At 38.7% G+C, this 27,474-nt stretch overlaps 1 protein-coding gene across 1 annotated transcript in view; it reads left to right on the top strand.

Annotated features, from left to right (window-relative positions):
* The window catches only part of RIMS1 (regulating synaptic membrane exocytosis 1), a 497,623-nt gene that overhangs the window by 215,816 nt on the left and 254,333 nt on the right, over positions 1-27,474 (top strand). Inside the window, exon 5 of the mRNA XM_039530107.1 lies at positions 5,664-6,535. Within this exon, the coding sequence (XP_039386041.1) occupies positions 5,664-6,535 (872 nt within the window). The remainder of the gene's footprint in view (positions 1-5,663; positions 6,536-27,474) is intronic.

Here is a 27,474-nt window from a genome sequence, read left to right as displayed (position 1 = left end):
GTTGGAGGTGGTGATGTCATCTGAGTCTCCTCTCTGGCTCAGGATATCTTTTCAGGATATCTCTCAGGATCAAGACAACAAAAGTCAAAGGGTGTCAAAGTGGATCCCAGACGAGATGGCAAGGAGTGGGGGAGGGTGGCAGCCATGCTAGTAAACTTTCTCCTTCCAGTCCCTGTGCCCCCTTGCTCCTATTCAGTGACCCTCAGATAAACAATGTCCAAGAAGGGGTGGAAGCCTCAGCCTATTAACATTAACTGATGAAAACAGATTTTGGTGATTTCAACTATAAACATTTCCTCCCATTTCTAGAATCTTTTAGCTCATTGTCATATTAAACTCTTGACTTTACCAGGAGCCTTGAAGACCCTCATCATAGTTTTTGACCTAAACAATTCCGTTTGTAGCAGTTTATTATCTTCAACTTTTGCTGACTTTCATAAGCAAAATTTGTGTAATTGCCTGAGTTGGACTTTCTGTTCTCTTGGACAACTTAGAGTTTAGGCCTCTGCACAACATCCTCTCTCCTAAGGGCCAAATGCACTTAGTATTAGGTTGGTTCATAAATGACATTTAGAAAACAAAACCCTTATTTAATTTTAAGCATATAAAGCAAAAAAGATGCACTGAGCTATTATTTTAAATTCTGTGTCCCAGATTAAGATTCACAAATCTTATTTAGTTAGGTGTTGCAGAAATTACAGTTAGTCCTTCCAGATGTTAACAAAGCTAAGACCTTACAAATCACTTCATTTATAGATAAACCAAATGCCAAACTGCAGTTATTTTTATGTTCCTAAGGATGTTTAGAAACCAGCTCTTAACACTTTTTTGGCTGTAAGCCCAGAATGAGTAAAGGTGTGTGTGTGGGGGGGGGAACGCCTCACTTTTTTTTCCTGCTTACACATTTTAAGTTGCACATTTATACCAACTATGACAATTCTATGCACAAGTATAGAATTACTTTTTTTAGAATTTATAGAATTTTTAGCCATGTTTATTACTTTTTGATAAAAAGAAGCAGGAAGCTAGCAGGAAGTTAGTGTTCCTGAAACCACTTTTTCTTTTATAGCCATTTGTAACATACAAAGCTGGTAACATTTCGCAGGAATTGTTAGTCCATTACAAATCTTGCCCACTTGTTTCACCACCGTTTGTGAAAACAATATGGCCATAGCGAAAATTTAGCTCTTGACCAGAATCTAACCTGCAACACTAGTACTGTGCTCTCTCCCAAAACAAAAACACAAAAAATCAACACAAAAATGTAAATAACACATTGCCAATAATAAAACAATTAAAAAAAATTGGTGCTGTAACAGCCCTTAGTTCAGGTGGTTTGACACTCAATTCACAGTTCAGGCAGAAGCAGCCTTTAAACTGGCATTTTGTTAACAAGGGGGTAAACCATAATATATTAGTCTGTTTTGGCAACTTAACCTTGAATGGTTCAAAACACTTCATTTTTAATTTTACTTTTTGTAAAAAGCCTTTACATTAAACAATCAGTTATTACTAATCACAGAAACAACAAACCACGACGTAAACAAAAAACAAAATCAGAACAATGTATTTGTTGAAAGGTTAAACAAACTAATACGTTTAAAACAAGAAAGTTATCTTTGCTTTGCAAGCTTAACATAGTCAAGGATTTTAAAATAAATTTTGTATTAAGTAGATGATAGCAGCAGCATACAACAGAAGTATCCAGATTTTGATATTATTAATCCTTTTGATGCCAATTACACAGTGTAGACTAGGAAAAATGTGTACCTACAATTTTTGGTTTGGAGGGGCAGATGACAAGTCCACAATTTGTGATGGGGGGGAGGGAGAAAGGGATATGTGAAGCCCACCCAGGGACACCATATATATGTTAATTTTGATGGAATAAAAGGGCCCAGAAAGTAAAAGTTGTTAATATAATATTGTTACTCACTGTATAACATTAAACAGTCAAGCGGGGTTTGGGGTTTTGAATACAGAGATATTGACCTCCTTACTCCCATGGCAAATACACTAGAAAATTTATGCCAGTGTTTGGAAATGTATTGATGAGGATACACAAATGAAAAAGGAGTGAAAAAGAATTGAAAACAAAGCATAAAGCATTTTGAAATTGAAATTTAATGGTTATGCAAAACAAACAATCAAAACTTAGCAGCATCCCTTTTTCAAAGGGAGGATATTGTTTAGAGTCTCTTATTTCATCAAGTAATTCTTCTCAATGGGGGAGAAAAGGTTAGTTCTGTTTTAAATATGAGTTGACCTCTATGGATGGTGATTACTTTTCCTGCTTTTGACAAAATGGACAGACACAAAAGAGAAGGGAGAAGAGATAGGAGAGTAAAGGTGGGGGTATACAGGCTTTTTGTTTAAGTTCTTATGATACAAGGCGGTCAGTCACAGATGGTTGCTCTGGGCTGGCAGTTCACCAGCCATTGCTCAGTAACCAGCTGTTGCTCTGGATACTGGCTTGCTTTCCTAGTCCAGGATGTTGTCTCACTCATCTGGTCAGTGATCTTCACTGATTTTTGTCAGATTGGGCAGATCGGGATGGGTAGTCTCATGTCATTTTGCTTGTGTCATGCTGTATTGTTGGTCTCAGGATCGAGAGAGAAAGTGATGACAGGAGGAAGATAGTGGGAACGACAGAGTGGCATTTTGTGTGTATCCAGTTCGTTGTTGGTCCAGTGCTGATGGTCAGGTATCCTCATCAGTGCACTGGGCTAAATGTCCTGATGATCAAGGCTTACGAAAGAATGATAGTCTTTGGAGCAAGGTAGAGGCCTGTCAGCCTTTCTCTAGGGAATGCCCCAGGAGTCTGTTCTGCCCTTTTGGTCCCCAGTGTCTCTTTTTAGGGGCCTCAAAAAGGGGATGATAGAGGGAGTAGGCCATCCCTTTGTTATTGTGTCCACCAGTTAGATCTAATTTTTAACATACCACTTTTGGTCCATTAATTTCCAGTTTCATTCTTCATTCTCTGTTCATCACAACCTTATCACGTCCTTGTTACATTTGTAGCCCTTTTTGTTTGAACTAATCCAGTCTTTCAGTCTCCCTTTTGTACCTGTTTCTATCAGCATTAATTGTTACAGGTTATTGTAATGTTTTATGAACTTCACCCACTTTCTACCAACTGAGCTCACAATTGAGTAGGCCATCCAGATCCAAATTATCATAGCAGATCTATTCTTACATGCTTTTAAACATTGATCCAATTAATAAGTGCTCCTTGGAGCTGACAGCAATTCTGTTGTTTACCTCAAATACCTCTGCTTCCAAGAAGGCTTGTGCTGTCTAGTCATACCAGCTTTTAATGTTTTTTGGAAGACCCAACAGCTGGAGCTGTTATCTCAATACACATGCATAGAGAGACAGTAGCAACAGTGGGGTGGAGCTGGGGTTTGAAAGTGGGCCTTGAGGTCTCTGAAGAGGACTGTAGAGATGCAGCAGGCTAGGCCACTAGTCCTTGCAAGGGTATCCACTCAGCCATTAGGGGAGAAGCCCCAGTATCCCCTCCTAGCTCTGCCTGTTCCCTGCTCCCACCCCTCCCCATCAAGATTTAAGATGGGGGAGGGGGCAGTGGGAACAGTACTTTCTTGTCTGATGTCTGCTGAACCAACATTCTAAGACCTGTTTATCTGCTAAGGGGAGAGATAATTGTCATATGGTAAGCAGTGAGGGAAGATGAGAGGATTATGTTGGAGTTAGTGTCAGGAAGAGGAATGAAGTAGGATGTTGAAGATCATATATAATTGGACTGTAAAGCAGTTGGTGAACATAGTAGATTCAGAGGAAGGAAAAAGGGGAGAAGTTAGTAAAGATATGAATCATATGGTTATATATAATTTACACTTTCTAATAAGAGAAAAATACATAGAAAGCAAGGCGGCAGATGGGAATAGAATAGGACTAAATTGCTAAAGGTTATGACATTTTAAAATGTTGCCTTTCTTTCAGTGTTTGTGTCTGAGTTATCCTATTAAAACTTGGAAGAAGTCAGTGGGACTATTTGTCAGTAAGTGTTACTAGATGCAAGTAAGGATTATGGAATGAGACATGTGGGTACCTGTCTTGTAGAGTTTATATTCTCTTTTATTATATACCTATAAAGCGTCATGAATATTTTGAGTGCCATATGTATACTATATCATAAATCATTCTGATCATCATTCCCTTCAAGCATGCTATGTCTTGTGATACAGCAGGGACAGAAGGCAGCAGGAGAGTGATAGATCTGAAGTATATAAGACCCAGGATGATCAGAGCTTTATTCCCTGTGGACTGAGGAGAGGTTACTACAGGTTAATTAGAGCACCTGGAGCCAATTAAAGCCCCACCAGAGACTTAACAAAAAGCCCTGCTTCAGTCAGATGGCAGGAGAGCTGACTGTAGTTTGGAGGAGTACTGTTGTTGACCAGAGGATCAGAGTACCAGGGGAAGGGAAACCCTGCTCAAGCAGAGCAGAGGGAATCCCTAGGTGCAGAGGACCAAGAGAAACACTGTCCAAGGGGAGAGAGAGCAGGAAGCCCAAGAATAGGGAAAAGAGGTGGTGTCCTGACCCATCACATGAAGGGAAAGCACGGGACCCCCATAATAGTGTCGGCCATTTGCCACAGTCTTATACTAGTTCTTTCCTGTTCTTGAGATGGTGGTCCCAGGACAGATTTATTGGGTATTCACATAGACTTTTCAGACACAGACTTTCCAAAATGTTTTCCAAAATATGCATCCTGGGTACAATAAAAATGGTAAATCCATTATGATTGCGGAAAAAGATTGGGAGATCCGAGAAGAAATAGGTTTGAATCAGAAATCCAACTCCTGTTTGCCAAGTGAAGAAGGACTAGGATTGAAATAGCCTGAAATAAAAAAGCATAATTTTCAGGTAGTTTCATTGTTGTACATTTGGGCTATATAAAGTAATGCATTAAAATGTGTTGTACTTTCCCATTTCCAAAAACGGAAATTCCACTAATCCAAAAGGCCTATTTTGATTTTCTTAATCTGTAGATTTATGTGAAATGGGTACTTGTTTTTTTTTAGGGTTAAGTAAAATAAAGCAAGATAGATCAAATATTGTCTCTGGATAGACTCCTTCTGTTGTACTTCTTCACATACACATATTGATTCTCTTTATGTCACTGCATGTATGAAAGATCTCCCATTTCATGGTGTTTACATATATAATGCTGATGTGCTTGAAATGGGATGTGGATAGGTGGTCATGCCAGACCATCCCCCACAGCTGCTGACTTAAAAAACGGGTAAGAAAAATATGCCACCACTCTCTTATCCTGCTGCAATTCCAGCAATGATACATTATTTTATTCTTTTTGTAAATGGTTTTTAATTTTTTGTAAATGATTGCTTTGTTTGTTCAGCCATGTTATAGTAACATTCTTTATGAGTTTATGCATCAGTTATAGGTTATAGAATGTAAAACTTTATAGTTTTCACTCTGGAAATAGTTTCCTCTTGGAAAGGAAAGAAAACAATGTTGAAAAGACAAGTTGTTAGGTGAAATATCTTTCTATGTTCTTTTCCACAGTTTACTTAGCTTTTTCTAAACTACAGTTTAGACAGACCAAGTACCCTTTGGCTCCACTGTTTGCTTGTTTATTGTTAGATTTGTCACACTGTTTTACTTCTTTCCATGGTAGGAAGAAGACAGCATTGATTTCAGAACAAAATGGAAAAGTAGGTCTAAAAAGTGAGCGTAAACGTGTGCCAAAGTCTTCACTTCAACAAGGACAAGCAGACGACAGGGAACGTAAAGAAAGGCATGAAAGTAGAAGACTGGAGAAAGGAAGGTCACAAGACTACCCAGACTTGCCAGAAAAACCCGAGGAAGGCAAGGTAGCTGATGAGGAAAAACAAAGGAAAGAAGATGAGTATCACACTCGGTATAGGAGTGACCCAAATCTGGCAAGGTATCCTGTGAAGCCACATCCTGAGGAACAACAGATGCGTATGCATGCAAAAGTTTCTAAAGCACGGCATGAAAGAAGACACAGTGATGTAGCTTTGGCACATACAGAAGTGGAGGAAGCAGAGGTACCTGAAAATAGATTAGGAAAACGCTCACAGTTACAGGGAACTCAGGACAGAAAATCTCTTATGGAAACTCAGAGATCATACTCTATAGAAAGACCAAGTGATGTAAGAATTTCTGTTTCTAAACAATTAGCTAATCATAGTCCACCAACTCCCAGACATAGTCCAGTTCCTACAGAACACCTAGAATCCAAGAACCATGATTCCTTTAAAAAACAAAGTCGCCTTGATCCTAGCTCTGCTATTCTCATGCGAAAAGCAAAGCGGGAGAAAATGGAGACCATGCTAAGGAATGATTCCCTTAGTTCTGATCAATCAGAATCAGTGCGTCCATCCCCTCCAAAGCCTCATAGATCAAAAAGAGGTGGAAAGAAAAGGCAGATGTCGGTCAGTAGCTCAGAAGAAGAAGGGGCATCAACACCAGAATATACTAGCTGTGAAGATGTGGAAATAGAAAGTGAAAGTGTTAGTGAAAAAGGTAAGAGCTTTACATATATTATACGTATGTTGTGTGTGAAAAGCATTTGTACATATTCTGCTGTCACCTTCATCTTTCTCTTGTTTCCCCCTTACTTTTTTTTCCCCATAGCATTTTCACCTGGCAGAAGTTGAATATACCCACTGAATTGGGTGTATAACTTTTTTTTCTTTTGCATTCTGAGTTTAGATAGTCCAAAGTTAACATCAGCTAGTGATTTTTCTCCCTCTTTTCCTCTCCTCTTTCTTGTAACAATTACAAGCTGAGGGCTTTTGGTTTATACTCTTCTCTACGGTTTCTGTTCCCCTTTACTTACCACTTCATCTTATTTTTCAAAATGTGAAACAGTTTTCAGAGAATGGAACAAATGGCATGAAAAATTAGTTCTACAAACATTCAGAACTCCTCATCATAAAATGTGAGAACTTCACAAAACATCTTGGTTAATCTCAGAATAAGAATAAACAAAACTCTATTAACTTTAATAAAATATCAAGAATCTGCCATAATACACTGTCGAAAGTCATAAAATATTTATGGGTGGACATATTATTTGGGGGAGAAATAAGGGGTTTGCCAAATTTTGTCTCTTTAGTGAATATGCTCCAGAACTAAACAAAAAATGTTTTGATCCTGTGATTTCAATTTTCCTTTTATCAATTTATGGTAACACTGAGCACAAATAAGCAGTACATTTTGTGCTTTTTAATAAAGTGTTTCTGCTTGATTAAAAAATTAACATGAGTAGAAATACATGAATGGTGAACTACTAGTAGTAGGAATAATCAGAAAAGGCTGTGACAAAGTGCTGACTCTATCTCATTGTTACCACAACTTATCTTTAAATGGCATTAATGGGATTCTGTGAGGACCTCTAGAGCAGTGGTTCACAAACTTCTGTACTGGTGACCCCTTTCACATAGCAAGCCTCTGAGTGTGACCCCGCCCTTATAAATTAAAGCACTTTTAAATATATTTAATACCATTATAAATGCTGGAGGCAAAGCGGGGTTTGGGGTAGAGGCTGATAGCTCGCAACCCCCCATGTAATAACCTTGCAACCCCCTAAGGGGTCTCGACCCCCAGTTTGAGAACCCCTGCTCTAGAGGTAGTATTTGGCTTTGATGTCTTGAATTGTTTCCTGAACACATGCTTGATTCCAATGTGTTAATCTCTACCTCTGTTTGTGTGTGTTTACCTGACATGCTTTTCCTTCTGATATCCCTCCCATGCTCATTTTATGGAGATAAAACAGGACACCCCTCCATCCTTCACCTTTCATAATGCCATTTGGTTTTCTGTATTAAATACTTGTCATTTGCCTTTTTAATCAGTTATAGATCATATTTTCCCCTATGTCCCAGTCTCAGATAGGAGTTAACGAAAATCAGCAGGCTAATTTTATCATGGCATATATATTTAGAAGCTATATCTTTGGGAATATGTGGTTTTAGTTACCTTTTTTCCCACATTAAGTAAAGAAAGAAGGATTATGTAAAGTATTATATACAGGAAAAAAATTTAAACTTGTAATTATGCATAAAATTTTATAACTTCTGGAAAAATAGGACAAGCATTGTAATGTTGTTGTAGCCATGTCAGTCCCAGGATATTAGAGAAACAAAGTGGATGAGGTGATATATTTTATTGGACCAACTTCTGTTGGTGAGAGACAAGCTTTTGAGCTACACAGAGCTCTTCCTCAGATCTGGGAAAGGCACTCAGAGTATCACAGCTAAAAAAAGGTTAAGCAGCTAGTTTAGCAATAGTAGTTAGCATATATTCTTGAATGGTACATTAAAATATGTGCTAAACTTAGGGCTCGTCTACACTTACATTTTATAGCACTCTAACTTTCTGGCTCAGGGGGGTGAAGCATGTCTGAGCACTTTAAAGGGCTAGTGTAGACAGGCTCCAAGCACTTGGAGCTAATCCCCTCGTGGAGGTGGATTACCAGGGGTGTTGGGAGAGCTCTCTCTCAGCGCTCGCGCGTGACCACAAGAGCCATGATTAAAATACAAAATGGCTTCACCTATAGAAATCTACAGTCAATCAATCGAGTCATATCACATGCAAGTATTGACTCAAGTCATTTAAACAGATTGTTAACAATGGGAATAGAAAATACAAGCAAATTAATCTGTCAATTTAATGAATTTGTTAAAAACTTTATTGTATTTTTTTAAGTGGGGGCAGGATTAGAGAGGAAGGGAGTAGAAAAAGGAAAAAAATGAAAGAGGTGTGAATAGTCACAATTTTTCACCTGGCTTTTTATGATCAGCAAGATAGGGTTTTTAGGCATCATGGCAGAAATGAGTCTTCGAGAGGGATTTGAAGGAGGATGAGAAAGTAGCTGTTTGGATTTTATCAGGGAGATATTTTCCATGCATAAACAGCAAGGTCGGAGAAAGCATGGAAGTGTTTAAGGTAGAAGCTGACAAGTAGGTGGTAAGGGCTGGGAATTCTATCAGAGTGAGGCAGGTGTCAACTCACATTAGCTTACTAGATCAGCCTGGTAGAGTGGGGGGCCTTAAAAGAGCTTATATTTGATGCAGAGGTGAAGGGGGAGGCAGTGGAGGGACCCAAAGAGGAGATGATGTGATCAGAATGATGAACCAAGAAGCTGATTTTAACAGCAGCATTCTGAACATATTTGAGGAGAGCAAGGGTGTAGTAGTTAAGTCCTGTAAAGAGGAGGTTGCCATAGTTAAGGCATGAAATGATGATGGCTTGGAGAAGAGCTTTTGTTGTGTAGACAGAGAAGAAAATCCAGCTTATAGAGATGTGTAAGAAAAAGCAGCAAGATTTAGCAATGGTCTGAATATATGACTGCAGTGATAGGGCTGAGTCAAAGATGGATGCAGGGTTTGTGGCCTATGTGACTTGAAGGATGGTGGTGTTGTCCACAGGGACAGAGAAAGGAAGGATGGAGGAGAGCTTCGGGGGCAGATTAAGAGCTCAGTTTTAGCTATGCTGTGTTTAAGATAATGACTGGACATCTATAAAAGATGTCAGAAAGAGAGATACTACATTGGATGAAGGAGGAGAAAGATTGTCAGTAAAGAGAGAGGCAGATTTGTGAATCATCAGCATAGGAATGATTGTTAAAGCTGTGCTTGTGGAGAAGAGCCTCTAGAAGCAGGGTGCAGAAGGAGACAATGAAGAGGCCAAGGACAATTCCAGCAGTAGCTGAAGAATACTTTTGCTTCTTCATTGAACTTTAGGAAGTGTGTGTTACACTTGCTGCATCCACCAAAAACTCATTTGTATTATTGGATTATTATATGTGCCTATTCACCATATTTAATCTGATGTTTGTCCATGTTCAAGGATTCTACTTCTAAAAATTGAAAAATGTGTCATATTACTTATAAATAAAAGTGAAGAGGCAAAAAAAGGAGTTAGGTCCCTTTTGCTTATTTAAAAAATAATTAATTGCGAATAAAAGTTAAAAAATAAAATAAAATAAAAATGGGTTTAAGCTACAAACTTCCCCCAAGTTCCAGATCCAAAGTTTTGGTTCCATCAATTATAAATTATAAAGAGAAGTGCCAGACAGACGGAGAAAGATGTCGATCTGGATACAAGTATTCTCAAAAATAGGGGGTCTTTGGGTCATTGGTTTTAGCTTCTCTTTAACACCAAATCTTCCAGAGAGGGAATCTTTAGTTATTCGTGCAGCATGAGATTTTAAAATATGTGCACACACACTCGTGAGTGTTAGTTTCTGTTCCATAGAATATGTTTGTTAAATCAATTCCCTTAAAGCTGGATTGCTGAAGTGATGCCTAAACTAAGCAATTAAACCCTTTCACTTAAACGTCAGTGATCAGTGTATATTGTTAGTTTTCAAGCAAATTCTTTGGACGTACCTTGTGGTGATTCCTTAGGCAGGACCTTTAGCAGTTTGTGGCACTTCAAGGCCAGTTTATTTGCAAAGGTTAAAAATGTCTGAAGTGTAACTAACAGGCCCTCTAGCTTTTCAAGCCCCGTATTGCTATGACAGCGTTGTTACATTTGAGATTAACACCAAACTGTGTAGCACTGGGAACATTTAACAAATGTAAATCCTACGCTAGTATTCTCTGATCCAGACACCACCATGATGGGAAGCAGTATAAGAAGGAGAATAGAATAGAATTGGTTGGCTTTCCTAGGCAGTGCTGGATTGCTGTAGCAGGGCCAAAGGACTGGTCTAACCACTAAGTGACACCTTGGCATTCACAGGCCACTAGAACCCTTCCTTGTGAGGAGGGCTGCCATTGCTCAGGCCAGTTTCTGTGGGGCAAAGGATTTAGTGTTCCACATTTTGGTAATTTAATAAAATTAATGTGATTTTGTATTTTGATCTTTTTTGTAGACCAGATCCGTGGTATGAAAAATAAGTAACAGTGTGATCACCTTTAAAATCTTAGCAAGTACCTTAGAAAAATATACATGGAGCCAAATGCTCTCTGGTCTGAAGTGAATCGGTGTAATCAGTGAAGCTATGCCAGTTATCAGCACTAGAGGATTTGGCCTACGGTATCTGTAGTACCTCCTAGGGCAGGAATGGCCAGCCTGAGCCTGAGAAGGAGCCAGAATTTACCAATGTACGTTGCCAAAGAGCCACAGGAAGTATCAGCCACGAAAGCTCATGCTCCAAAACTTCTGTTAGTCTATACGGTGCCACAGGACTCTTTGCTGCTTTTACAGTAATAAGTCAGCAGCCTCACATCAGCTCCCCCTCCCCTGCTCCCAGCACCTCCCGCCCACCAGCAGCCCCGCTGATCAGCACCTCGCCCTCCTTCCCCGCACCTCCCGATCAGCTGTTTCATGGCATGCAGGAGGCTCGGGGGGGAGGGGGAGAGGGAGGAGCAGGGCATGGCAGGCTCGGGGAGGGAGCGGGAAGGAGTGGAGTGGCAGCAGGGCCCTTGGCAGAGCCAGGGGTTGAGCAGTGAGCACCCCTTGGCACATTGGAATGTTGGTGCCTGTACAAGGAGCCGCATATTAACTTCTGAAGAGCCGCATGTGGCTCTGGAGCCACAGGTTGGCCACCCTTGTCCTAGGGTTTTCTTTAATAATCACAGAGAATATAGCAAACACTTTAGTAACCTATTTATATAACCTATTTATCTAAAATTAAACCAAGTTTTTGACAATGATCACTTTACTATGGCATGTTTTTTCAGCATTTAAAAGTGTGAGATTAAAAATAAGATTTTACTTATCACTGTTAATCTGTTGTATCAAAGGACTGAATAGTTCACTACCTTGCAATCTGTTTGCATGCAAATCCAGAGATTTTTTCAGTCATCATGCAAATCTAGTTCTGAAAATTATTTTTGGCTAGTCAAAATGGTCAGTGGCGCCCTTTTCCTTCCCCATCCCCAGAGCCAGAGCCATAGTGTTGCTTAGCTCTTTCCCTCCACTACCTCCCAAACTGCAAAGATATCTACCTGATTGCCCCTTAATAGAGGACTGTACGTATTCAGTATTCAGATTTGGTAAATGGTCACTGATAACTACAATTTGTCACTCAGTGAATAAAACAAGTTTGCATTTGATATATATCTAATGTATATCTCTTGATTTAATATTGCTGTCCTACATTATTGACAAGTAGGATGATGTGATCGGGTATTATTATTATTATTATTATTATTATTATTTATTGTTGTTGTGAAGTTCCAATAGTGGGCTGGGCAGGTATCTGAGATTTGGTTGTTTATTCTGACTATTGCATTTGATTCATTGTATAGTTGCCCACTTGCAGTTGTTCTCGGGATTCATTCATTCACACCATTTTTAGGTAGCCCAGCTGATGCTGTAAAGTGTGGCTCCTGAGTTGGTTTTGGTTAATCGTGATGGGGTAACAGCCTGTACTTTGTATGGGTAATAACTACTCTGGTTTTATACTAGCATAACTCCACTGACTCCAGTGGAGTTGTCCTTGATTTATAGTAGATCAGAATAAAGTCTAGTATGCATGTTTACACAAAAGAACAAAAATTTTCTGCTAATCTAGTTATCTAAATATCTAGACCTTTAATGTTGTTCCAGTACAAAATGAACTAGTCCTGACTACTCATTTGTATGTGTACATTACCAAGATGCTACCTTTTCTTTCAAAGAGTCATAATCACTCATGAGCAAAATTTGTATGCTTTAAATTGCAATGGAGATAATTATTGGAAATCTGAAATATCAATAGCAAAATGATAAAACGGTTATAGTAAAACTCATGGACCATATTTACATAAGTGTAAATCTGGAGTAACACCCTAGAATTAATTTGTATTAGTGTAACTGAGATCCGAATCTGGCGCTGTGTGTTTAAGAAACAGTGCTGTTACAGGACAGAATTTTACCAACCTTTTCTCTAGCATTTGCTCAAAAGCTGGAAGAGAAATTGCATATTTGGCCTTCCAAGGAGGTTAGTTGTAAAGCTTGGGTTTGTAAATCAAAAATGCTCTGGACTCCATCACCTCATCTAAATATGAGTTCAATAAGAAATCTGGAGCCAAAAGAATATAAACAGGGATATAAAAGTATAACAAATCATGCAAATAAAACCTAGAATGGCCTTGCAAATAAAAATCAAGCTATTAAAGTTAATGCAAACAAGAAATGAATGCCAACATAAATAAATCATCACCTGAGCGAGAGTACATGTAAGCATTTTGAATGTACTCTCCTTTAAATGTTTGTGAAAAAACTTAAAACAGAATGACAATAAGACAAGTACTGTATTTGCAAAATATCTGGGAGAGATGTGAAATAGAGGAAGGAAGCTAGTGATCCGATGTTAATATTCTGACAAACATTTTCCCCTGTAACCTGTGTTAAAAACCAAGTGGTTAGTGTGTTTGCTCACAGAGGAGCTGTGAGGAACTGAGGAATCCTTTTACCATTTAAAAGAGAAAAGGCTTCTTCGCAATCAAACAAGGAGGCAGTATCACTTGACAAACACATTAAGCTGGCCTTTGCTAGAAATATTTATACTTTGTTCTTGAAAACTACTCCATAAGTATATTGATTCTGAACAATGCTCAAGTTGTGTAATTTGAAAACGGGATGGAGATGAGCACTTTGCAGAAAGCGAGGAGATATTGTCCTTGGGGATATATTTTGAAAATACCTGCCATTTTTGGGGAGGGGGAGGGGGGTCCTGATTCATTCCAAAACAGCCCCAAACTCTCTTTAGAAGTGTTTTTAATAATTTAGGAGTAAGTCATTTCTGGAAAGAATTATTTAATTTTGTCTATAGAAGGCATCCCAACTTACCATCAATTTGTTGGCAGAATTTTTAAAAGGAAATCACTGGAGACAGCCTAGAATAATAAAAGAAAGAAATGAGTACTTGGGAATGTTCTGTGAGTCAAACACACAAGGCTTTTTTCCTTGTTACAGTAAGACTGATTTTCTATTCCTCTATTTCACATTTTTGCATTCAAAGGGATCTTAAATGGTACATAAATTACATTTACTCTCACTTTAATGCCCTTTTATATAGTCAGGGTAGTGTAAAGCAGCTTTTAATGTAAATAAGTCACACCCTCTGATTTTAAAACTGTGAATATGGCTGCTGCTTGGTTCCATAAGAAAAAGAACTAACAATCTAATTTAGATCTTGTTTAGATTTAAAAAAATAATAATGTTGCACTGGCTTGCTTCAAGTCTGAATTTTATTCTAAAACTGTGAAGTCAACAAGAATATATTTAGAACTAATAGGTTTGTGTCCAGCTTAAACTTTTTTATTTTATATTTATCTAGATATGATATATTATAATAATAAATAAGTTCCAGATTTCTCTGGAGATCTGATATATATAGTTTATAAAAAAAAAAAAAAGGGCCTAAAATTGATCCAGGATGTAAAAAAAAAAAAAAAAAAAAATACAAAAGTAATTGTTCATGCATGTATTGTATTTTTTTGTTTTGTTGTAATATTTTTATTTATTTTACTACTTTTTTACTTTTTTTTTTACATGCATGCACATCTTACACATCTCTCATCTCTAAAATAAAATATATATATAATAGTATTTATAAAAAATATAAAAAAAAAAAAAACTGCCTGCTAGATTTAATAAATTAAGCTTAGATGCATTCCATTTTTTTTTTTTTTTTGCATTGCTTTCTGCTGCAGGGGAGGAGGGGAGAATAGGATGTTTATGTTATGTTTGTGTATGCATGTAACAGTGCTTTCCTAATGCTACTAGAAGGAGCAGAGAAGAATGAATATTATTGTTATTTTTTTAAGATTTGCTTTTTTTGCCTTTGCTTGAAGGTGAAGTGCAATGCAGAAACATTAGTGCAATCTTTAGGGGTGGGTGGTGGAGGGGTGTTCAGAAAGAAAGAAAAGAAGAGAAGGCTGTTCATTTGTTTCAGGCAAACGTGGTAAGTGTTAATTGGACTGATAGCAGAAAAGATCTGATTTAATTTTCCCCCTTAAACCTTTTGAATCAAGTATGAGAAGATTGTGTGTGCAAGTGTACATAGATTCCCATAACAGGCCAAATACAAGTTAAACCCCTACTGGAGATTATTTCTCCAAGTACAGTGACATTATATGCAATAGATAAATAATCAAAGGGCCAAAAGAGAACCATGTGGTACACTGCACAATGTAAATTGTCGAAATGAAAAACATCAGTGTATGAAGGTGAAGAGATGAAGACATTCTGGACTTGTCTAAATTGGGATAAAAGATTTTTTTGAAAAGTGTGTTAGCTAACACATTTGGTAACGGGGGGGTCTGCTCCTTTCAGGGCCAAGGGCCTAGGTCCAACAGCTCAGTTTGATTATCAGACTCAGCTAGGAAGGGGTCAGGTGATTCCTATAAAGGGCTGAGAGATCTCAGAAGCGGGGAGGTACAGAAAGCAAGGCAGCATTTATGGTTGTCTTTGTAGCAGGCGGAGAGTTACAAGGTAAAACACCTGTGTCAGGGGAATAGCTTTGTTTTGGTGTCGCTTTGTGAGTTTTATGTTTGAAGAATAAACCTGTTCCCTGAAGGAAGGGCCAGAACAGACTTTGGGCATGGTATTAGTCCTTCTTGAGCTAGGAAAGCAAGCTGCAACTTACACATTTTAACTAACATGTTCTAAACTCTGCTATAGACATGGCAAGTTGCATTTTGGCATGTGTTAGCTTGTAGAGGTAAACTCTGTGGGGAACACTAGAGGAGCCAAACATGAAAAAAGAGAAAAAAATGTAATGGAGAGTTAATCTAATAGAAAAGACTAGGCTCCCAGAGTACGAATTTTGAGCCAGAGAAGAAGCAACACTGTACAACTCATTACAATCTATTTACTCTGTCTACTCTGGGCCAAACTGAAAGTGCTACACTTAGGGCAGACTGCAGGGAATAGGGCAGACAATGCCCAAAACTGGTCATTTATTGTATAATTAGGCTCACCAAGCCAGTAACAAAACAGTTTTTCTATAATACCACACTGGTTACCAAGAAGCCAAATACAGTCCCCTTGAAGCATTCCAGCCTTTGATTCCCATCTAGACAGCCAAGTCTAGTATAGTGAGAGGTTTCTGAAAATCTGATTCACTGTATGTGAGGTTCACCAATCACAAAGGACCAGACACTTATCCCCAGGTAAGTATGTGTCTCAGATCTTACCCAATAATCCACACTGATGCCAATCCTTTAGTAACTAAAAGGAAAGGTTTATTAATAAAAGGAAAAAGAGAGTTGCGAATGGTCAAAAAGATCAATATACATACAAATATGTATAAAGTCCTTAGGTCAGCTTCATAGCAGAGATGGTATAAACTTCGGTTGTAAAAGTCTCTCTGGAATCATTTCGACAGGTCAGAATCCAAAGGCAGCTTAGATGTAAAGTCTGTTAAAGTCTTTCCAAGCGTTTTCCAGGTTATTCCAAATCGTCTTATGACTTATACTTTCTCTGTTCAGAGTTTAAGCAGACTAGTGATGGCAGGATCAGACCCCAGGCTTCCCTTTATAACTCTCTAGCAAGCTGATACGGTCACAGCAGGACCTTCCCCCAAGGAAGAATAGGCAGTGCATTTTGTCTGTGAACCCTTGCTTGGAAGCTAGTCTTCTGTTTCCTATGCATACACAGGTAAACTAGTTGCAATCAGTCACAGAAGGCCATTAGCCAGTACTTCATTATCGCATAGATAGTTAAGATGAAGACAATGTAGATCATACTATTAGTTTCCTGCAGCATCTTACATCTTTGATCTTAAGGTAACTGAACCATCCACATGCATAATATAAGACAATTAAGACATGAAAGGAAATTAGCATCTACAAACTAATCTAGTTACATTGTTAAATTTCTAACAAGATATTGGTAAACACAGTCTCACAGACAAATACATTTAGCATCTATCCTTAATTTCTGTTACGCCAAATAAACAAGTTGACAATTGTTAGTCTAATACATCTCTTTGAAATTCACATACAAGTAGATTGTCTAGATTACATTTCAATGCCTCTTGTTAAATTGTGATGGGTCATACCGTGGCTGGTCTGTCAGTATTCTGACTTTTTTTTAACATATTTTATGGTATTCCCATTTACTGAGAACTTGGTAAAGAATAAATGGATATGAATAGCTGCTACATCTGGGCACAGTAATTTCCTATTCAACTCAACTAGAGGATTCCTGAAAGCAATAACGACTTTATTGTTCATAAGTGAACTATGGATCAAACTTTAGAGCTGCTATAGCTCCCATGAAAGTCTCTGTGCATAAGTCAGTTACTTACAAGTTGAACACAGATTGGTCATAAAAGAGGTTTAAGTGGTAAAGAAGTGTGACTAGCATCTATTTTGCATTCAGTGTGTGTTCAGGATTAGCGTAATTCGTTGCTGGAGGTGTTGAAAGGGAAAAAAAACCTAACAGGAATAAGATATGTCATGCTCTATCATATACCTTTCTTTTAGTCACTTTTCCTGTTACACCGCCTCCCATGTCCTCAGTGAGTAAGTTACTCCCTTCTTACAGCCACTGAATGTCATATCAGTGAAATTTATACTACCTAATGGCTTTACCTGTCACAGTTCAAGGCAACTGCACCTGTATTTCCGTTCAGTGATCCAGCCAGGGAACCCACTCTCAGACTTCCAGCTACACAGCCATTGCCTTTCATGGGTGGAGAACCACATTTCACTCCCTTCTGACCAAGGAATTTCCAGATTGCACACTTCCCTACCTACACTGTGTTATTCCTAGCAGAGACAGGCTGCCCATGCATTCACTTGCTTTCTCTTCACAGACTGATAACAGAGTGATTGTCAACAGTTATAAGGTATCACACAGCTCTTTTTATGCAAGCCTATTTTATCTGTAAGATAAAACCACTAAGAACATAAGAACAGCCATAGTGGATCAGACCAAAGATCCATCTAGCCCAGTATCCTGTCTTCCTACAGTGATCGATGCCAGGTGCTTGAGAGTGAATGAACAGAACAGGTAATCATCAAGCGATCCATCTCCTGTCACCCATTCCCAGCTTCTGGCAAGCAGAGGCTAGGGACACTACAGAAAAATCATATTACAAATAATAAAAGAACCTTCATGCATTCTAATAAGTTTATCAGTGTTCACCCCTACACTAACCTGGGTTCTTGCAGGAGCAGTCCTTCAACACCCTAACCAAGGAGGTTCATTTGTGGTTACAAGTACATCACAACTTCAGATCAGAACAAGCTGACATGTTTAGTCCACCCTTTGCACAGTTCAGGAGTCTTTGATCTGGAGTTTCCAGGAACAGGTCATTAGTGGACAAGGGGTTTTTCTCTTCTGAGCATTGCTTCAAAAGGGTGGATTCAAAGTGGTTATTTGCATTCCCCTTACCCGAGGAACTTCCTAGGAAATCCATGAAACATGTATTGTTCCAAAAGCTCTTTAAAGTTCCTATTATCTTCTTGAGATTGCATTAGTCATTCTTCTGGAGAAGTTACAATTGCATTTTTAATACAATGGACCCCAGAGGTATTTAACCTAATTAAATAAGGTTTAAATTAATTCAGTGAAGTTCATTCAGGATATTGCAGTAAATTGTCAGTCTGTCACATATCTCTCCCACAGAAGTGAGTGTAACTAAGGTGCTGACTGGCACCTGAAGGGAGCCCACTGGCTATTGCCTGGACAGGTTTATTCCCTGGATGGCAGTTTTGCCATTACCTTTAACAATTTCACATTTCGCCTGTTCAGAAACATTCTGCTAGCAAGCCAATTTACATCCTTTAAAAATCTATATGCAGTAATTTAACAACCATCCTGTGTAATTTTAACTTGAGAAACTATGAGACTGAGCTTTCACACATCCCTTCTTACCCTTGTATCCTCAAACCTCTAGGTGTAAACTTAAGACCTGATTCTCCCATTCAACTTTCCATGTGGTTTCTAGGGAGCGTGGTGTCCCTTGGTTCCACGAGAGGTCAGTTGCCTCAGCAATAGATTGTATCGGGGTAGCTGTGTTAGTCTGTATCCACAAAAACAAGGAGTCTGGTGGGAACTTAAAGACTAACAGATTTATTTGGGCATAAGCTTTCGTGGGTTAAAAAGAAGTGGTCTTTAAGGTGCCACCGGACTCCTTGTAGTTTCAGTGATAGACTGAGATTCCTCACTCTCCTAGGAATATTACAAGCAGTCATTCCCTGGACCAAAGGGAGAAATATGTCAGGGCTGCCTCCCTATGCTATTGCTCTCAACCATTCACTGCTTTTAACAGCAGAAGAATTGGTCAAGGGAAAGTCTTCAAACCTCGCCCATAGCCAAATTCCTTTCTCTGCTTCACCTCCCTTGAGGTTGGGACCTGAGATTCTGGTGGCCTCACCACTACTACTCTGGTGAGAGGAGCAGTAATATTGATTCCCCTCTCCATTGGGGTGACCTTTTCCCCCCACTCACTGAGTTAAGATGAGCAGAATTCCTTCTCCGATCCAATTCAGGTCTGTTACACTTTCACAGACCATCAGGCAATCAGACTGTGGAAACATATTCCCCCTCTTTCCTGCCTATAGTTACTTTTGCCATCTCCCAGGCGACCGCTTTACCTTCTACTTGGGCATTTCCCACCCTGGGGTGGGTGCCACAGATTTGGCAATGTACCGCAGCTGCATGAATGTCCTTCCTTTTGGCTGGAAACACTGCCATCACCCTGCTCTGTTCTTCCTCAGTTTCCCTTTTAAGGGTTAGCAGAAAACTTAATTCCCTGATCTAAGCTTTAGAACCTAGAGAATTTCCCTTCAAGTCTTGTTTCTTCTCCAGAAGAAGACCCCCACCCTCCTCAGGTATTTATCTGCATAAGATGGGGAAGTAACTGACTTCTCTTGGACACTGGCAGGGGAACATAAACCGCCACCCTCTATAAACTATTCTACTTGCATTTTTGCTAAGATTCCGGCTTGCCTGCCTGAGGCCAACCAAGGGGGCCTTATTTACCCCTTCTGTTTTCAACGCTATAACATCATTTCCCAAAAGCAAAGGATATGGAGTATCTGACAATACACTTACCCCCAGCACTCCTGAGCCTTCCTGGGTCTGTACAGATACCTGTGCTCTCAGTAGAGCAAAGGCTTTGACACCAGGGACCTTAACCCACATTTCACACCCTGGGAACATTTGATGGGATTTTGTGACATGGGGCTTAACTATAGTTTTAGCAGTCCCAGTGTCTCTCCATCCAGAAACTGTCTCCCCATTAACCATCACCTTCCATTCCCACTAGCGATCAGATGGATCTTCTACCCCTGAGAGGGTGCAGCACAACATGCAGCACGACATGCATGCAGTGGCACAGGATGTGAATGTTTCAGTGTGAACGTTATATGCCATTGGCAAATTGGCTGTGTGACTCTTCATCCTGAGGTGCAGTCACCCAGTTAGAGGTTGGGGTGCAGCTGGCCTTTCCAGCACTGCACTGCAACTCAGTGGGCACCGTGGGCCTTCTCAGGCAAAATTACCTTGCTGGCCACATGGCACGCTACTTCTCCCTACTTGTCCCAGGGCTTCGTGGAAGTGTTTCCCCCACCCCCACTTCCCGCCCCCAGGGTGTGGTTCGCATCTGAGGCCTGTCCTCTGATCCCATTCCATCCCTACTGGGTTTTCTATCAAACCCAGGTGAACTATACATCTTGATGGGGCCATTTCTCAGCTATCGTTACATGTCTGGGATTTCAAGTTGAGGTGACAGAGTTTACAGAGTTGTTCTGTACCCATTAACTTGCAGCCTCATTGACCCTGGTAGCCTTCCAAACCATTTCCATTTCCTTACATAAGACCTAATTTGAATTGACACTTCAGGATAATATCCTCTTTTTTCTGAATTCCTCAAAAACCTTCTCCCATGTGCTCCAGGGGGTCAGTTTAAACTTTTGCAACAAAGCTTGTTTACATCAATCACAATCTTTATAGACCTCCTTCCCACAAGGGTAAAAATGCCCAAGGCTTTTGTCTCAGCCGCTAGAGGAGTGAGGTACCATACCATGCCCTTTTCCCCACCTTGTTCTATTCACACCTCATTTTCAAAGCATGTAGGAACACGTCCATGTCATTCCTCTCCCTAAAACAAGGGAGTAATTTGGAGTCTACATCAGCCACTGGGACAAGTACCTGGACTGGCTCCACCTAACAGACTATGGCTCTGCTGGTGCAGTCTCTCCATCTCGAGCTGATACCTGCAATAGCCACTTACCTCTGCTTTTGGGCCACCTTATACCTCAACATATAAACCTGTGACACCAATTACCTCCCCACTGAATGCAGCTGTAATAAACTTCTTGCACTCATCTATAAGCTTGGGCTGGAGGTAATTGAGAACCTCACTGAGGTCAGTACAGTGGTGTTGAAGTATTTTGGTGACTAAATTCTAATGCAGTAATTAAAAATATAACACAGCATGGTCATTCTGTACTGCTGCAACTTGTAACTTGAAACTATGATGTGTGACCTTCCATTTCCAGTGCAAACTTTTGCAAAAACAATCTGTTCTCATAAAAGAGAAAAATATGTAAACTTTCATCCATAAAAAGAGACACAGGGGAACAGGTTGTCTTGTACTCTTTTAGCTGTGAGTTCTTTCCTCCATTCCAAAGGAAGTTGGCAAGATCAGAAGATGGTTTTGTATTGTCAAGATCTCCCCTCTGTAGCTTTTCTATTATTTTTTTGTGTGGCTATTTCTATGGTGTTCATCACTATAGTGTGTGAGCACTTAATAAAATGATTATATCACCACAATTCCCCTATGAGGTAGGGAACTATTGTAATGTCTGTTATACATTTGGGAAACGAGGGTATAGAGATATTAAGGGCCATATTCTTTAAAAAAAAAAAATCAGTATCCAGCAGCTCCCATTTTTCCACCTGTGTAAGTGGCTAGATTTTCAAAAGATCTCACCACTTGTATAGGGTCCTACACAAAATGGTTAGATTTTCAAAATTGTTCAGCATCCAGCAGCTTCTCTTAAACTTAAATTAGAATTAAAAGGTACCAAAGGAACACTGGGATCTTCTGGGTGTTGAGCACTTTTGAACTCCTAAATGGGAACTGAATTTTTCTGAAAATCTGGAGCTAACTGTGGGTGTTCAGCACTTTTGAGCCAGGATTAATATCCAGATAACTTAGTTCCAGTGCAGTGCCATAATCACAAGTAAATCCCTCATCTCAGTACATGCTGTACTAAAGTGCACATACATTTTATATATACAGTGTAAAAGAACCATGAACTGCCACTAATGTCTTATGATTATCCTTTGGATCTGCAAGTTTAGAGGAAGAGATGAGCTATGAAAGATAAGTACAGAAATACACAGTATTTACTGATGTGGCACAACCGCAGTAGGTCTGTACAATGTATATAAACTCACTCACCGGAGAAAAATAGTTTAGGTTTTGGCACTGATATTCAAACCTGTACTTTCTCTTCAGTGTCAGGTAGCTTTCTGTTCCTCTTGAGGGGAAAAATTAAAATCATGTAGAAGAGAAGAATAAATTAGTTATTGGCCTTCTTCAATATAAAATTTGTTTTCTGAGTGACTTGATGGCCCTTTCCTGGCGATCAATTCATAGATCTTTCCCTGCCGTGCAGAAGAGGGAATCAGCTACCTGTGTGGCACTGGCCCAATACCCTGTGAGGGATGCCATGTGGGGAAGAAGTCGGGTGTATAGGGAACATGCATCTGTCTGTCTTCTCAACCCTCAAAACTAATAAGAGTTCATTCCAAAATAACAGAGAATCAGATGTGGGCTTTTGTATATTACTATATTAATTTCTGAAGGAGTTGTAATTGTTTCTGTGAATTACAGGAATTTAGTGTATTGACAATAATCATCCTAACTACTGTATGCTAAGTCTAATAATAGAATCTGGTCCATAATGAATTAAAGAATAAAAGTAATTTAACATATATTTGTTTAATATCATGTATTATTTTGCTCTCTGGTACCTCTCAATGGAGAGACAGACTAGTTCATTTCCCAAGCTACATAAGTAAGGTCAGTCAGTGTTTAGGTGGGAGAACTCCAGGAAGAAGTCAGAGTATATCAGAAAGTGGGATTGATGAGTAAGTAGATGGCAGGTCTTAAATCTGTCAGTACTTATCTAATGTCAAAATATAGTGTTAGCAGGCAACATACTATTCAATGTATCATAATTCAGATGAGATGTAAAACCAAGTTCTTGACCTTTTTTGAAGAGCCTCTGGTATTTTTATATTCCATTTTGGTTAACTTTAGTCTTACCTTCCAATGTACAGGTGCAATTTAAGATGGTATGCTTCTTCACTTCTGTCCTAAACAATTGTAAAATATTGCTGTGTATTGTGAAAGAGCAGCAGTTTAACCCCAAAGTGTCTGGGGGGTGGGTGCGGTTGAGCTGGCTTGTTTGTTTTTGTGGGGCATGAAATGATTCCTGTATATATTCCATAGTGGTTAGTAGAGTGCTTTGGGATATGTTTGTCTCACATACTTTGTTGCAAATTGAGGTTGATGCACTTTAATATGTCAGTGGCCACTGCTGGATAATGTGAGATCTCAGTTAGTAGTGTGCAGGAGGTGTGTGTGTGTGTAGGTAGGGAAAGGGTGGATATCCTACTATTGAATTAACTTCATTGGTTACGTGTGTGGGCATGGATTTTGTTTGATTTTGGTTTTCAGTTTTACAGCCCATATAAGAATGGGTCAACAATTGTTTTATGTTTCTGGCTTCCTATGTGCAGCACCATTCTGCTCTTTTATTTGTGATTTTTACAGACGGGACAGGTACTATCCATATCTCTGCCTCTGCAACCCCTAGGCTGTCAAAAATCTTTGCTTTGAAACTAGGGTGACCAGATGTCCCGATTTTATAGGGACAGTCCCAATATTTGTGGCTTTGTCTTATATAAGTGCTTATTACCTCCCACCCCCTGTCCCAGTTTTTCACAGTTGCTGTCTGGTCACCCTATTTGAAACACAAAATGACCCTTTTTATATCAGGTTATTATTTTATTTTAAAAGGCCCATTGTATTGATTTTATTTATTATTTTAGACTCAATTTTAATTATTGCTTTAAATTTTTTGTTTATATTAATGTTTTGTATTTAGAAAATATTTTCTTGGCATGGCTCAACTTACAAGTTTGCATAATTTAATAAATGCATGTACCGGGAAAAATCATAAGCTAAGACAAAAGCTGCAGATTCAGTACTGATTGTGGAAACTCAATAATATTTTTTGAGGTAGGGGCCATGTCGTCCTGTATGATTATATAGCATATCCCACAATAGAGTGTGGATCCTGGTTGGAGTCATCGGGTGCTACAGAAATAGGAATAATTAATTACGATAAAAAAGAACATTTCTCATAAAGTGCAGTCCATCTGTCCATCCCACCTGACTTCCAGAGAGGCAATCGAGGTAAGAGATGGACCTTACACTCCCCCCAGATGATGATGAAGTTGTAGTTGTTTGGATCTTGGGTTCATCCATGACATCTTCTTTTTGTCTGGCAGGCAGAAAAAAGTATTTATGATTGCTAATTGCTGCTTGATGCATTCACTAAGTAGCAGAGTTCCATTGCTAGTCTCTTTCCCAGTCCCATGCTGTCCGATTGCATGCCGCCAGATTGCCCCATTATTTCCAACTCTGTCATTGAAGTCCCCCGTGATAATCTGTTTATCTGACACCAGTGTAGACGTGATGAGTTTGTCTAAGTCACTGTAGCACTTTTCTTTCTCATAGTCAACATTTGTCATGGTAGGAGCATAAGTGCTGGTGATAAACATACTGTTTGTTTCAATGGCAACCATAGAACTCTAAGATGAACACTTATGCCTCCCTCTGCACATTCACTTGACTAGCTGTAAACATTAATATAACAACTTTCTAGTTGTTAAATAGTTCTAAGATTATAGATATTTTATAAGAGACAATGATCTTAGCAACTTTATGATTCCACACATTGAACACACTTGCAAACAGTAACATTTTCCAGATTCTGGATATTAAATATTTTATTGTCGTTTCTTTCCAGCAGTGCAACATCTTCAAATGATAAGTTTTATTCAGAATATTTTCTTTTTACATTGGCTGACTCTGTGTAAACATGACCTTTTATATGTTTAGACAATTAAACACCAGTCTACTTTATTTTCATGACTGTGGCTTGCTTCTCTGGCCCTGGGAGGATGATATCAACCCTGAGAATTGTTTAATTTTGACCATTTTTTGAGACCAAGGATATACTTTCCAAATCAGAAGCTGGCCTTTCAAGGAAAAGTAGACTGTGTCCCTGGAAGTGTGGAACAGTAAATGTTGATCTCAGTATAATGTGTGCTGCATGCTTCACTTAGGAACAGTGCCAGTGTGGGAGCAAATTATTATTATAGGCCCCAATTCAGCAAAGCACTTGAGCACATGCTTAAATCTGACTACTGAATACAGATGGTTTGCAAACTGTGATCCTAATTTAATGTTTTGAAGGTTTTAGTTGAGAGAGCTGTCTTCTTGTGGAGGAATAGGTCCGGAGGGTGGTGGGGTGGGGGAGTAAGCATAAATTTATGCTTGCCTACTACTCCATTACAGTCTGCATGAGTGACTAAAAAATAATAACTTTCAGCCGTGTAATGTGGGGAAAAAACATGCAACATATACTGATTTTAATTAGTTTATATATTTAATCATTTTCATTTTAGACTGATTTTCAGGGTTTAATCTGTAGAAATCTGGCACAAAATACAATAAAGTCCCCATCCCCCCAATATCAGCATAAGCAACCATAAACTAGTTAAAATCTTCAGGACTATTCTTGAAAAAAATCTCATGTAAAATGAGTTGAGGTGAAAGCATTATTCATAATACTTAAGTATCTGTTGTCTCAGTGTTGTTCACTGAGAAGATACAGAATTCCAAATCATGCAAGCTACTCTGTCTGCATGGGCAGACCTTTGAGCTCACATTGATCCCTTTAGAAGTCAATGGGTTGACACAGGAGACCTCCCACATGGAGCAACTTGCAGGATCAAACCTGAGCTCTGAAAGTTAGCTCTTAACCATATTTAACCAGATACAGTTATTTCAATAGCTAGCCTTTTGTTAACTTGGTTCTTTTATTGATAACAGATCTATAAATTGAGGATCTTTCATCTCTCCAAATGTGCTGTTTTCATTAACATTAGGCATTTTTTTCCTTTTATTTTTAATTTTGTAGTAATGTTTTTAGCAGACGCCACTTCCTTTTGTGTGTTCTTTTTTAAACTAGGTGATGAGAATTTTTTTCTTCATATTACAATGAAAGAAAGCAAACTTCAGTACAGTTTTCTATCTTAATCCATCAGTCTATATATTCTTGACCATAAAAACGCTAAATTAGCCACTAGATAGAGTCTATGGAATGTAATTTTCAACTAGCACATTAAATAATCATACAATACAATTCTAGTAAGTATCTGTTTCTGTTACCAAAGATAATATCTCTGCAAACGTAGGCACGTCCTCATACTTCAGTTGTTAAACATAAGGCCTGTCTTGGAACATACCTCCATGTGCACTCTACCACAGTGTTACATTCCTCCTATTGGGTCACTTCCATATTTGGAAATTACATTCACAGGCCTGGGTTTGCTTAACTGTACAATAGTACTTATTTATTACATGGGAGTTCAGCTAAAGAGAAAATCATTAAGCCTTCAGTATAACAGAAACATATAGTCAGTGGCAAGAAAAAGTTAGTTTTGTTTAAGGACTATGGACCAGATTTTCAAAGGTATTTAGGCACTTAAAGATGCAGGTAGGTGCCTAATGGGATTTTCAAAAGTGCCTACGTACCTAACTTCCTATTGATTTCAAAAGGAGTTAGTTGCCTAGGCACTTTTGAAAAGCCACTAGGCACCTATCTGGATCTTAGGTGCCTAAACACCTTTGAAAATCTAGCCCGATGGATTTAAAATACGTATTTTAAATCCATCTGCTACTATGCTATCTGCTTCTACAACTAGAATACAATAACGAAAATGAATGTTTTGTATTATCATTAGGGCTGTCAAGTGATTAAAAAAATTAATCGCGATTAATCGTGCGATTAAAAAAATTAATTGTGATTAATTGTGCTGTTAAACAACAATAGAATACCATTTATTTTAAATAGTTTTGGATGTTTACTACATTTTCAAATATGTTAATTTCAATTACAAAACAGAATACAAAGTGTACAGTGCTCACTTAATATTTTTTATTACAAATATTTGCACGGTAAAAAACAAAAAAAAATTATTTTTCAGTTCACCACATACAAGTACTGTAGTGCATGGCACTGTTGTAGCTGGTGTTGCAAGATATTTACATGCCAGATGTGCTAAAGATTCATATGTCCCTTCATGCTTCAACCACCATTTCAGAGAACATGCTTACATGCTGATGATGAGTTCTGCTTGATAACAATCCAAAGCAGTGCAGATTGATGCATGTTCATTTTCATCCTTTAATCAGA

This window comes from Mauremys reevesii, linkage group 3, assembly GCF_016161935.1.
Source record: "Mauremys reevesii isolate NIE-2019 linkage group 3, ASM1616193v1, whole genome shotgun sequence".
In the NCBI taxonomy this organism is placed as follows: domain Eukaryota; kingdom Metazoa; phylum Chordata; order Testudines; family Geoemydidae; genus Mauremys; species Mauremys reevesii.
Note: the sequence above shows the minus strand (reverse complement) of the source record. Positions and strands in the feature narration are given on the sequence as shown.